The 12,846-nt window shown below is 31.6% G+C and overlaps 1 protein-coding gene and 5 non-coding genes across 18 annotated transcripts; 1 reads left to right on the forward strand and 5 right to left on the reverse strand.

Moving 5' to 3' along the window:
• The first annotated feature begins 4,293 nt into the window (after positions 1-4,293).
• LOC114286663 (protein BASIC PENTACYSTEINE6) lies at positions 4,294-9,711 on the forward strand. 13 transcript variants are annotated; one of them, XM_028229841.2, is made up of 5 exons: positions 4,294-4,450; positions 5,458-5,549; positions 7,541-7,628; positions 8,029-8,136; positions 8,272-9,711. In XM_028229841.2, exons 4-5 carry the CDS (start codon positions 8,083-8,085, stop codon positions 9,214-9,216), a joined length of 999 nt encoding a protein of 332 aa, XP_028085642.1. In that variant the 5' UTR covers positions 4,294-4,450; positions 5,458-5,549; positions 7,541-7,628; positions 8,029-8,082; the 3' UTR covers positions 9,217-9,711. The 13 variants fall into 13 exon arrangements, with proteins under 13 accessions (XP_028085642.1, XP_028085637.1, XP_028085641.1 ...); XM_028229837.2 differs by having other exon boundaries at positions 4,315-4,450; positions 7,959-8,136; XM_082917528.1 differs by having other exon boundaries at positions 4,345-4,450; positions 5,458-5,742; positions 7,959-8,136.
• A 1,422-nt stretch (positions 9,712-11,133) lies between these two features.
• LOC114286762 (small nucleolar RNA R38) lies at positions 11,134-11,215 on the reverse strand. The gene has a single exon (XR_003637653.1). It is a non-coding gene; the product is annotated as a small nucleolar RNA R38 (small nucleolar RNA).
• A 199-nt stretch (positions 11,216-11,414) lies between these two features.
• On the reverse strand, positions 11,415-11,505 carry LOC114286764 (small nucleolar RNA snoR20a). The gene has a single exon (XR_003637654.1). It is a non-coding gene; the product is annotated as a small nucleolar RNA snoR20a (small nucleolar RNA).
• Positions 11,506-11,693: 188 nt separating this feature from the next.
• LOC114286768 (small nucleolar RNA snoR20a) lies at positions 11,694-11,782 on the reverse strand. Its single transcript, XR_003637659.1, has one exon. It is a non-coding gene; the product is annotated as a small nucleolar RNA snoR20a (small nucleolar RNA).
• Positions 11,783-11,924: 142 nt separating this feature from the next.
• Positions 11,925-12,015, reverse strand: LOC114286765 (small nucleolar RNA R38). Its single transcript, XR_003637655.2, has one exon. It is a non-coding gene; the product is annotated as a small nucleolar RNA R38 (small nucleolar RNA).
• Positions 12,016-12,089: 74 nt separating this feature from the next.
• On the reverse strand, positions 12,090-12,164 carry LOC114286767 (small nucleolar RNA snoR64a). The gene has a single exon (XR_003637657.2). It is a non-coding gene; the product is annotated as a small nucleolar RNA snoR64a (small nucleolar RNA).
• Between the last annotated feature and the right edge of the window lie 682 nt (positions 12,165-12,846).

Here is a 12,846-nt window from a genome sequence, read left to right on the forward strand (position 1 = left end):
AAAATATGGATATTTGGGTTAATTTTTTGACTTTTTATGAAAAAATATGTATTAAAAAATTGTATAAATAAGTGTGTAGGAAAAGATAGTGAAGTAGGCCGTACGGGTTGGGCAGTGTAGTCGACTGGGTAAGAGATGGTAAAAGACTGGCTCCTTTTTGGACTTTAATTGGATGGTGTTATTCGGCCCGTGGGAGCCCACCATGGGTCTCGTTTTTCTAATCGGAACTGTTTAATATGTAGAACTCGTCGCGTACTATATGCTTGTAAAAAATCACATTGATTGGATATCGATAGGTATTTGATCGTGTTAGTTTTTTTTGTCAACTGTTAACTATAACACCATCCATTTTTTATACAAAACTGATTTGATCATATAGTTAGCGATATCCGATAGACGTGCTTTTTTACAGGCATATAATACTAGACGAGTTCTACATATTGCACAGTTCGGATTATCAAAATAGCACCTATCATGGGCCCCCATGGGCCCAACTTTACTATCAAACTTAATGAATATATACATATAATTTTTTTTTCCTTTCACTCATTTGTTTTGACGTCAGTATCTAGCCTATCGAGAAGTTGATTTATATTTAATATTATGTGTATTAATTTTTTTTTTTTTTTTTTTTGTAAATAGTGATAACTTTTTAAAATTTTGATAACTTTTTGACTTTTTTTTAAGTTTTCAAACCAGGTCTTAATTTGTGTATAAAATTTATTATGCCTTGGTTCTTTCTCTTCTCGTTCCTACACCCAACATTAAATATAAGGGCATAAGAGTTAAAGAAAATAGTATAAATCAAGAAAAAAAAAACATTATAAAATAAAAATATAAATATATAAAGTTAAGTGGATTAAAAAATTTAGTCATAAACTTCTTAAATTAAAACATTTCTAAATAAAATTTGTCAATAAAAATCCCTTTTAAATATCTTATACATCGTTGTCTCAAGAGCGTATACACGTTGGCTAAGTACTTTTTTTCCATAACGGTGTGGTGGTCCAATAAATCCCACAATTCCACTGTCCGCTCCTTTTTAGTTCCTCTTCTAACTAGTGTTTCGTCCGTTTTATACGTGCATTGTGTTTATAATTATTTATATAAATAAATTATAATTTTTAATTTTTTTTAAATTTTATTTAAAATAATATAATAAATATATTATGTTTTTAATCAATTATTTTATATTAATTTTTACTCAAAATTTAAAAATAATATACATAAAAAATCTAATTAAGAGAAAATTTACTCATAATGACATTTTTTTTATTTCTATATAAATACTTAAAAAATAAACTTGAAAAAGGTAATAAGTATAAATATTATACATTAAATAAAAAAATGTGGTCAACAATTATGCTTACATAAATTTACTATAATTTTAATTCAAATTTTAAAAAAATATATTTTAAAAACATTTATTTAGGTAGTACCAAATAAAATTTTCTTAGCAAAAAGGAAAGTTATAAAATTTTGTTACAAATTTTCAAATGTCTATTGTTAAACATTCTATTCTAGTTACTTATTTGTTTGCTTGCTTACTTTTGGAATTTTGATATTTGATCTTTACTCAATATTCATCGTACTGTTTTATTTATTTTTCTTCTTTTAACTTGATTTTCACATGATACCTATTTCATAGTGTGTCTTCGAGTGTATTAGTGAAAACATCATATATTTAAAATGTATAAAATTACAATATATAGAAAAAAAATAAGTAAGTAATTACCCAAAACTAAAACTACTTTAAGAAAAAATAAAAAATAAAAACAAAAAGAAAATTGATTGAATTAGAAAATTATTAATTAATTAATTAATTTTTTTAAAAAATTAAATAAAACAAAGAAAACTACATATAAAAAAAATACAAAAACCAAATATAAAATATAATACAAAAAATAAATGAATTATAGGATTTTCAAGAAGTAACACCCACAAACAAATTTTGTAAAATCTTATCTATTCATATATTTTTTGTACCTTTAATCCCGCGAATGATATTTAAATAGTTTGCGCTTCTTACATTATGTCCATCTAATAGCTTTAGCAAATACAGATGTAATAAATTTCATAACACAAAATGCAAACAATTGTGAGACAAAGTATCAAAAAAAAATAAAAGTAACGTTTAATGATGATGTAGAAACACACCCGACGTTTTAATTAGAGGTATAACCAGATAAATCGCTATAGAATAGGAGGATAACATTTATTTTTCATTACAATAGTTACATAACTCAATATATAATTTTAATATCTCTCACTGTTCCACAAGTCCAATTCTCTATCAATATTAGAATGAATGTATGAGCCAAAAAAAAAGAAATATTTGAAAAGACAAAGAGATGTGGTTTAAGACATTCCAATTATTGAATTCTATTAATTAATAATTATGAGTAATGTTAGGGACTATGAAAAAATATCATGAAATGTATCATGAAGATTTTTCATCATTTGATTAGTGTGTGGTATTTTATTGTATGTGTAATCTAAAGATGGAGAATCTTTCATGATCATCTGCATGACATTTTTTTCACGATCCCTGTCGAACTTATAATATTTGTTAGTCATTAAAGCTGAATTCTTTGGTTTTATCTATATTCACTTGATAATTTGAGAGTAGACACATGTTAAGTTGTTACACAAATATTTGCTACATTTTTTTTAGCATTATTAATGAAATGCACAGTGTAATTTTTTTTTTATTTTTTTTTTGCAATTACAACTTGTTATTTTTTAATAATAATTTATAATTATTTTTTTAGTAAAGATTTTTTTTTAAGATTTTAATGAAATCCACATTGTAATTTTTTTTAATTTTTTCCCCCGCAATTGCAACATATTATTTTTTAATAGAAATTTATATTTGTTTAGATATTTTTTTTAATATACAAATTATTTTTTTTTAAATTTTAATGAAATGCACATTGCAATTTTTTTTTTATATTTTTTATGCAATTGCAACATGCTATTTTTTTTTATAAGAATTTATATTTATTTTAGATATTTTTTTAATATACAAATTATTTATTACAGTGTAATTTTTTTTTCTCTTTTATTTTTGCAATTGCAACCTATTATTTTTAAAATAAGAATTTATATTTATTTTAGATATTTTTTTAATATGTATATTATTATTTTTAGATTTTTTATACAAATAATTTAACAATCCTATCATTAACCATCGTGTATGGGAGAAGTTGAAAATGGTACGGTAGTAGGTATGTAAGAATTCAAAAACGCTTGTGAGTTATAAAAAGTCAATAAATACCAGGATTTTTTTTTAAATTGAAAAATTAATAATGGGATATTGAAATTTTCATAAAACTTATGGATTAGAAACTTATTTTCCTTATATAATATACGGATAAGATAATTAATTAATTATTTAAAAAAATAATTTAATTATTTTGATGCTGACATGGCTTCCCACCATTGGCCGCAAAACCGAAAAGATTCTCTCGCTGCACTAATCTCCAGAAGAACACCTCTCATTGCACGGTCTCAGATTGCAGAATCCCATATCCACTACTCTATTTTAACATTTCCCTGTCACTACACTATGAGGTCTTTCCAAAAGTTAAATTTTATCTTTTAATTTATTTTTGATTCCATTATTTTATATATATATATATTTAAAAAAATTATAAAAAATAAAAAAATTAATTTTTAACCAATTTTTAGAACGGCCTTGTATTGGTGGTGTGAAAAATAAGTTTTTTAAACATAATTTATATATTTTTTGAGTTTTGGTATAATAAAAATAAAAATTAATGAAACATATTTTTTTCATAATTAACAAAAAAATAACTGAGAAAATATTTTTAACGTTTAAACATTAAAGATAATTTTCAAATTAAATTTTATTAAAATTACCGTACTACTATCACTACTTTTACCATCACCAATACAATACTATGGCTACAATCATCGTCATTGATGTCATCACAACCGCTACTACCTCACCACCACCACCATCTCCTCCTTTATCCTACGCTATCCCCACCAAATATAAATAATTATTAAACAAAATTGATAAGAAATATTTTCCGTATCCAAATAAAGCATATTTAAATTATGTTTGGCAATGGATTTTTCGCTAAAAAGTATAAAAGACAAAATTAGTTATACAAGTTAATAAGACAAAATATTATATTCAAAGTATAATCATTATATTTTTTCTTTCATAAAAATCAAAAATAAAAATTAAAAAAATCAAGTTAAAATAATTAAAAAAAATCAAAAAATCAAAATATTTTCAATGTCAAATTTTGTAAGAAACCGAGTAAGCACGGACAGTAGAAGAGTAAAAAGAAGACAAATAGAAAAAGACAATAAAAGAAAGAAGAGGAATGGTGACTGGCGGTGGTAACAACAACTATTCGTCCTGAGATTTTCCATCTTCGATTTAGGGTTTTTGACTCTCTCTCTCTCGCACTTCACTGTAAGTCATCGATTTCTCTCAGCTACTCTTTAATGGCGGTCTATTCCTTTTCATCTTCTTTAGGTCGTCTCCGCCTGCTCATACCTAGTGCATAATTTTGCTTAGAATTCATTGGTAGAGCTGAGTTTCGAATCATTTCACAGCTTTTCATGTGTTCTTTCTGTTGTTTCTCGTCTTCAATTTCTGTTATTTATGATGTTTTTGGCTTTGCTTATGAAGCTTGCTTCCACTGGATTGGGGCTTTTGTGATTAATGCTTCTTTGTGTTTGAGAGTTTGTCTTGCTTCGTCTGAGTACATGCGAAGCTGATATGGAAGTGGATTTTGAATTTTGATGTTTGAATTTAGCTCCGTGGTCTTATATTTCCAAACTTGTTCTGTGGTATATTACTGATTTGTTTAATATGGAAGTTGATTTTGAATGTTAATGGTTGAATTTAGCCCATCGTCTTCTATTTCCAAACTTGTTATGTCATTTATCTTTGATTTGCTTTAATTAGTTAAAATTTATTTGCTGTGCATAAAAACTTGGTCTTTAGTAGAGTGGTCATAGTTTATTCAACTAATAGTAGCTACTTTCATCCGACTGGGTAGAGGGGTTTAGTTCTGGAAATCTTAGATTCCTAGTTTGAAGTTCTTGAAATATGATTCTGCTGATTTTTCACCGTCATCCATCGAATTTTTGTTTGATCTCTGTGTTTTTATTAGTGAAGTCTTCCCATTTTTAACCCCAAGGATAAGACTGCCTATATTTTGATTTAGATGGATACATGGGTAGGAGCATCTGGCTAGAGCCTGACAGTTCTACCATCAGCAACTTGGGTGCCAGACTTTCGGATATATATGTTCATGATTTTTGTATGTTGATCCATGCATGCTTTTTCAAATTGAAGTTGACTCTTTCTGCCATGTGTAATTCGTACGTGTTACTTTAAGATATGTTTACCTCTCTTTCTAGCAATTTATTACGGAGATAATCTGCCACCAATTTGCATACTTGTTTGTAAAGGTTCTTGCATGTGTTTTCTCTGCTCACTCAGCTTGGAGAATTAAAGCCATTGTTCACAACTCACAAGCAAAGGGCCCTGTAAATGATCCGAGGTTGATCCCTGGGTCCCCTTCTCCCTCCCCAGACCCAAAAAAGTAAAAAATAAAATAATTAAATGGGGTAGGTTTTATTGGAAATGAGAAAAAAAGAGAAATGCAGGAGGTCAAGAGAGAAAAGATAGTATAAAGGAGAAACAATTGCAGCTTTGCGTGGGGAAGCTTCCAGGCTTTGACGTTACCTTAATAGGTTTAAATTTCCATCCAAATCTGCATTATTTAATAATGGACTTATCTATAAGCTTTTTGAAATCTTAATAAATAAAAACTCTTAAACTTGTATGGCTTACCATAATAACCCGTTAGAACTCCTGTCACTACTAAAGAGTTTGGGAAAATACAGCAATCTTGAATCAGAGTTTCACTTGAAAGCTCAATTTGTAAAACTTACTTTATAATACTAACTGTTCACAATAATGCACTTGCCTGATACTGCTCATTTCTTTTCTGTTGGGAAAAGAAAATTCAAAATCTTCTGAAAGAGTGTTTCCAACGTAAACCTACCAAATTTAAAATGGAAAAGAAAAACCAAAGATCTTGAAAAAGATTAAGAATCAGATTGATCATATGGTAGGAGAGTTATTTTTGGTAGTTCTTTCCAAGTCATTTCCTTAGGTGAATTTTACTTTCTAAACTAAATTATAGTTGCATCAAGCTGGGATATTAATTGATGTTGGCAGCATCAAAGTGTTATGATAAATTTTCATTTTTCATAAAAAGAATGATTTACTACTTACATTGCATTTACGATTAGTAAAGGACAAAATATCTATAAAAAAAATATTGATTTATGATGCATTGAGATTAAGACGTGCATATCACTACCATCCATATGAGTCAGGAAAAAAAAAAAAAACTCTTTGTTTTAATGTCCACATCCCATTATTTTACATGTTAGGCCCAGATCTGTATAACTAGGACCGTTACACTACAATTTGAAACCTCTGGAAGATCCTAAGTACATTTTTTTGTTACGTCCCTCTGCATGTGTGTGTGTGTGTGTATGTGTGTGCATATGGCAAGTGATGATTGAATTATTTCTAAATTTGTTGTTCCCTTGGATTATTTAGGCTTAAACTGCTAATATTTGGTTGGTAGGTGCCTCACTTTGGAATAGACATGTCAACTGTTTACCCTTGACCATTTGCCTCATCATCTTTGTTGACTAAGCCTGATGCAAACTATCTTTGTGTTTTATGCTTGGATGTGGTGCCTCAGGCAGTCTAATTATCATTCATGGACTAATGCTTTCAGTTTTCTCACGCTATAGAACATGTACAGCAACTTCTGCATGGTTGCTCTTAGTTTTTATATTTAGGTGTGTTCTTGTATTTACTATAAACTGGGGTATCCTAGCTGCATTTTGTTAAGTGCGAATTTTCAGGTTTTTAATGTTACAGTTTTGAATTGAAAATTTGAATATATGTTCAGTTTGGTTCGTCTTATATATATATTCAGTTTTGTCTATTTATATTGGGATTGTTGTTGGTTGCTTCTGCTTCCCTTTCGGTGATCATATCTAGGCCTAGCCCTTAGCAAGATTACGTGCGTACCCCCAGCTCAAAAGAGGGTGTCATCAACTGATGTGGCCTGTCAGGTGTGTGATGACCTAGCATGCATTACTGATTATGTGCTCACAACTCCAATGTGACATCAAGCTATTTTGCTGGGCCACATTAAAAGCTGGGATGCACAATCCTTTTTGAAGAAATGTCTTTGAGATCTTCATTTTTTTTTGCTGCTTGCTTTCATATAAGTACATACACTAAAGCTTGAGGCAATCATAATTTGGGTCTATTCAATTCAGTACTCAAATCTTTCTTCACTTTTTCTGCTGGTCTTGCATATCCTTGTAGTTTGGATACATACATCAAGAAGTAGCACTGTAGCAGTATCAGCAGTACTTGCATTGAATAGCTGTTTGCTGTATGAACTGTTTGAAACTCTTTCTTGTTGGGTGTTTCTGATGGATGCTTTTGTTTTTTCAGGTTTATCAGATTCAGTTTTGAGTGCAGGAGTGTTGACGCATCTTTGCCAGTAGGGGGCTGTTGTGGAGAACTGTTATTTTATCTTCAGGTAATTCTATTGTTAGTGGTTTTCTGGTTTCTTGCACACTATCTTGACTGAAGCATGTGGCTTCTTTACAGTATGATGATTTTAATTGTTATTTGATGGATTCTTTTTCTATCAATAATCATGCATGAATTTTTTACACACAAGATTCTGCAAAGGAATGCGTTTCTACTTTTGATCGCTACCAGCGATGGTAATCTAGTTTGCATGTGTTTCTTCCTTCCACATTATTTTCTACTGTTGAAAGAGTAAATTTTGTGCTCCATTTTTGTTTATAGTATGCATTGCTCCAGAAACAGACTTCTGCACAATATTTTTCCTTTTGTGTTTCAGATGTTGAGTTTCAGGGTACCTACTCTGCATAGCTGTTTGATGCTTGTTTGATTACATGTTGCACTTCTAGTCAAGGTTTGCAAGTTGAAGCTATCATCTACAGTTACTTTACTGTGGAGCTCAGATGGATGACAGTGGGCATCGTGAAAATGGAAGGCACAAACCACCTCCGGGTCAGGTACTGGCAGCAAGTAATTTCTTTTATTTGAATGAAATAATTTATTTTATAATGCTTTTTTAAAGTGTGCAGTGCAATGATTTTCTCTCTAAAACTCCACTTCTGATTAAGAGCTCTTCAATTATGTTATTTCAGTGGTTGATGCAGCATCAGCCATCAATGAAGCAAATAATGGCCATCATGGCTGAGAGAGATGCGGCTATTCAAGAAAGAAACCTGGCTATTTCTGAGAAAAAAACAGCCTTGGCAGAGCGAGACATGGCTATGCTGCAGCGTGATACAGCAATTGCGGACCGAAATAGTGCCATTATGGAACGAGACAATGCCATTGCAACACTTCAATATCGTGAAAATGCAATGAATAGTGGTAACATGTCCCCGTGCCCTCCAGGATGCCAAATCTCACGCGGGGTGAAGCACATGCACCATCCACAGCAGCATGTACACCATCAGCCCCACATGGGTGATGCTTCATACAATTCACGGGATATGCAAATTACTGATGCGCCCCCAATGTCACCAGTTGCCTCGGAACCTGCAAAGCCTAGGCGGACTAAACGAGCCAAGGAAGCCAAGGGAATGACATCTAACAAAAAGCCTTCCAAATCTTCGAAAAAGGTGAAGAGAGAGGGGGAGGATCTGAATAAGATGATGTTTGGCAAGTCCCATGACTGGAAGAGTGAACAAGATATGGGTAGTGGAGCCGATGATCTTAACAAACAGATGGGTGTGTCGAAGCCTGATTGGAAGGATCAGGACATGGGGTTGAACCAGGTTGCATTTGATGACTCCTCTATGCCGGTGCCAATTTGCTCGTGCACTGGAATGCTACGGCCATGCTACAAATGGGGAAATGGGGGTTGGCAGTCTTCATGCTGCACTACCACCATGTCAATGTATCCGCTGCCAGCAGTGCCTAATAAGCGCCATGCACGGGTTGGTGGTCGGAAGATGAGTGGAAGTGCATTCAACAAGCTGCTTAGCAGGCTTGCAGCTGAAGGGCACGATCTAACAAATCCAGTAGATCTTAAGGACCATTGGGCAAAGCATGGAACGAATCGCTACATCACCATCAAGTAGAATGTGAGAAATCTTTGAATGGATGGAGGAATCATGAAACTAGGCAGGTATGGATCCTTAATTCTTATTTGGTCATTGGGAAAGAGTCAATTTCGTTATATAGAAGTAACAACCAATATGGAATAAGAAACAGCTAGCCAAGTGCTAGCCTATCCAGCAAATGTTTTACCCCTTTCTCAGCGGCCCGTTTTGCTTCCATCTTTTGTGCTTTCCATCCTTTCTACATTGCCCAGTTTCTTTACCCATTCCGTATGGCTGATAGTTGTTATGTGGTGATAGATGTATGTGGTGAACATGAAGCATGTGTTCATGTGGCTAAAAATAATTGTAAATCAGGTGGTATTTCGAAGTCTTATTGTACAAGTGTTAATTTATCATAAGGAGGGTTGTTTAAGCATTTTGATCCAACAACGTTGACATGTTCTGGAGACATTGCTAAGTTGTATGTTCCGAATTATCAAGTACCCATGACAAGCAGCTGTTTGCAGATCTAAAGTAGGTATGTGTAGCCTGTAAAACTATGTTTGTTGATGGTTTTTTTATTCCAATTCTCACCAGTGGATTTACTGTTAATTCCTGGATTTCCCCCCCTCCCCCCCCCCCCCCATTCTTTGGCGATAATTCTCATCCTCTTAAGCTGCAGTTCTTATTGTTTTTAATTTTTTGGTTATATCTGAGACGGCCTCCATTTCCCTATGGAGTCACGGGCTAAGATTTGCACGAGTAGCCAATTTTTAATTTTTCTTTTTTATTATCTCATTTACTTAAATTGCCTCAAATCTCAACAATCTGAATACCAATTCAACAGTTCTGATGTGTACTACACGAGTGACAATGTGGACCAATAGAATTGAGGTTAGATTATCACATCATCAAAAAAGAAAAATTAACTAAAATTGTTTTATGAGTAGTGCTACACAAATTTTGCAAATATACTTTCCTTACAAACTAGTTTGTCACTTAAAATATAAGTTAATTGAGCCTCATAAGGTTGTATCACTCCCTATCACATCAATTTGTCAAAAAAGTTAGTAAATTTTTTTTATTTGTACAGCCTTTTCCTTGTTTTACTCGGAACACCAAATCATCATTCCATTGGCACATAAACCACTGAAACAACTAGAAGATTTTCATAAAAAATCTTAAACATATATAGGCTTGAATCAAATATATGTTACAGATCTAGTAACTACATGTTTTAGTAACAATCTAATTTGACCTTTGCAATAAGCCAAACAACAAAAATAACACATGTTTAAAGGTAAAAAGAAAAATAAACACAAGATCCCAACCAACGTCACTGCAACCTTGTAACTCATTCTCAAATGTACCTACATTGCAAAAAGAATCTACACAGAAAAATTACAAAGAATTTTAAATATCAAATGCATATCATATGAATGGCAATCACTCACTTGTTCCTATGAGATGGAGCATTAATGAATGATATCATATGAATGCATAATAGCTTGTTCATATCATATGAATGATCATATACAAACTATGAGATAATGATAACGAGGTACAACTATGAGATGGAGCACTAATCACTTGTTCATATCATATGAATGATCATGGTGGTGTTTGGAAAGCAAGTTCCCAAATTTTTTTCTTATTTTTTTCACTAAAAGACAAAAGTTTTGCAAAACCAAAAAAAACACATCCAAACAAAATATCACATCCAACCTCATAATCATTTCACTTTTTCTCTCACAAACATCACATCCAACCACATAAAAATCCAACTATCTTCCCAAACACTAAAAATTTTTTATCTCATAAAAACCTACATCTAATAAAATCTACATAAAAACTCACTTCCCAAACACCATCCATATACATACCAAATGCAATTGTAAATTAGAGCCAAAATGAAAAGCAAATCAACAACAAAATTATAAAGAGTCTATCTACATTGTTTGTATCAGATCACAAAGACGTCAGCACAAGTGAATCAGACAGGGATAACTGTGATATTTTATTCTCATCATTTACAAACACTGCAGAAATGTACATCACATGAAATTTGAGAAGTCATAAAACTTTAAAGATAAGGGACACAAACGATAATAGATATCATCAATAACAAAATTGACATATTTTCTATTAGTAAATCAAACTTGAATTAAAAACCCAAACTAAAAAGTACTTGACAAGTTTTGATTCTATCTCAAACAAGTTGAATACAAAGGAGTAATGCCTCAGACCGTCCTAGTTCAAGAATTTCAACACCATAGCAAATATTAAAAAACTCGCATTTCGGTCAAATTACAAGATGTCATCATTGGCTTGCTATAAGTTCATAACTTGAAAATATTGAAGTTACAGAATAAAGAAACAGAGTAATGAAAAAAAACAAGTTCCTACCCAAAATGGAAAATTAAAGTCTTTTTTTTCAAACATAAATGGTATGGACCCAAAAAATGGACTATATTTCATATCTCAAAATTCAAACAAAAAGATCATGACAATGTAAAGCCTCAGACCGTCCTAGTTCAAGAATTTCAACACCATAGCAAATATCAAAACTTGCATTTCAGTCAAATTACAAGATGTCATCATTGGCTTTCCAGTAGGTGATAACTATAAAATATCAGAACAACAAAAAAAAAATATAATTCGTACCCAAAAAAAAGTAAATCCATAGTCATTTTTTAAAAAACAAAACATAAATTAAGACTTGAAATTGAGAAAAATCATGGCAATGAAATAGTGTCAGACTTGAAATGTATCAGCACAGAACTGAATCAATCAGACAGGGATAACTGTATATTTCTAAGTTTCTCATCATCCACACACATATGCCACAACAAAATTTAAAAACAGAAAATAAACGATATATAAAAAATTCAGATAGAAATAGAGAACGAGAGGCATCAGATCTTCCTATTCGAGTAAGAATCATAATACCCTAAAAAATCAACAGAGTATTCAACTCAATAAAGCTCATCATTTGGCCTCTCTACAAACACAAATAAGCATAATCGAAACCAAATGTTGCGCATTGAACCGGTTTCCAATTCAACCATAATACACGGGGATAAGGCAAAAGCAATGAAAGTTGCCCCCTTTTTCCCCTAAGTTTTCTCAGGAAACAAACAGAAAAACAGAGATCGAGAGTAGAAGGTAAACGGCGGAGGGTTTTAGGTATAAAGCCCTTACAAGTGCGTCGTTTTTATAAGCTTTTTGAAGCGAGGGTTCTGTGATTAATGCGACTTGATCGTACGGCCAGGATTAAGAGGGCAGATTTAAAGAGCGTGAGTTTTGGTTTGGGCCGGGCTGGGAAATATGATAGAGAATAAGATGGAAGCTTGATCCAAGTTATGATGGGCTTTTAAAATGGGCCCAATTGTGTCAAAGGCGGCGTCGGAATGAAATTGAAATTAAGTTGAAATGGGAACGACATTCAAATGAAGTTGTTTTGACTTTGTTATATATTATTTTATGAACAGGAATATTAAATTTTTTACTAAATAAATAACTAAATATTATAATATATATGAGACATTTAATTATTTATTTGATAAAAAAAATTACCACAGAGAGCGTTTTTCTTATTTTATTCGTTTTTTCTTCATATTATTCTCAAGATTGTCGAAGCGCATAACATTGGTGCCTTCTGGCCGGTAC

This window comes from Camellia sinensis, chromosome 3, assembly GCF_055761805.1.
Source record: "Camellia sinensis isolate YWXY chromosome 3, ASM5576180v1, whole genome shotgun sequence".
Lineage (NCBI taxonomy): Eukaryota > Viridiplantae > Streptophyta > Magnoliopsida > Ericales > Theaceae > Camellia > Camellia sinensis.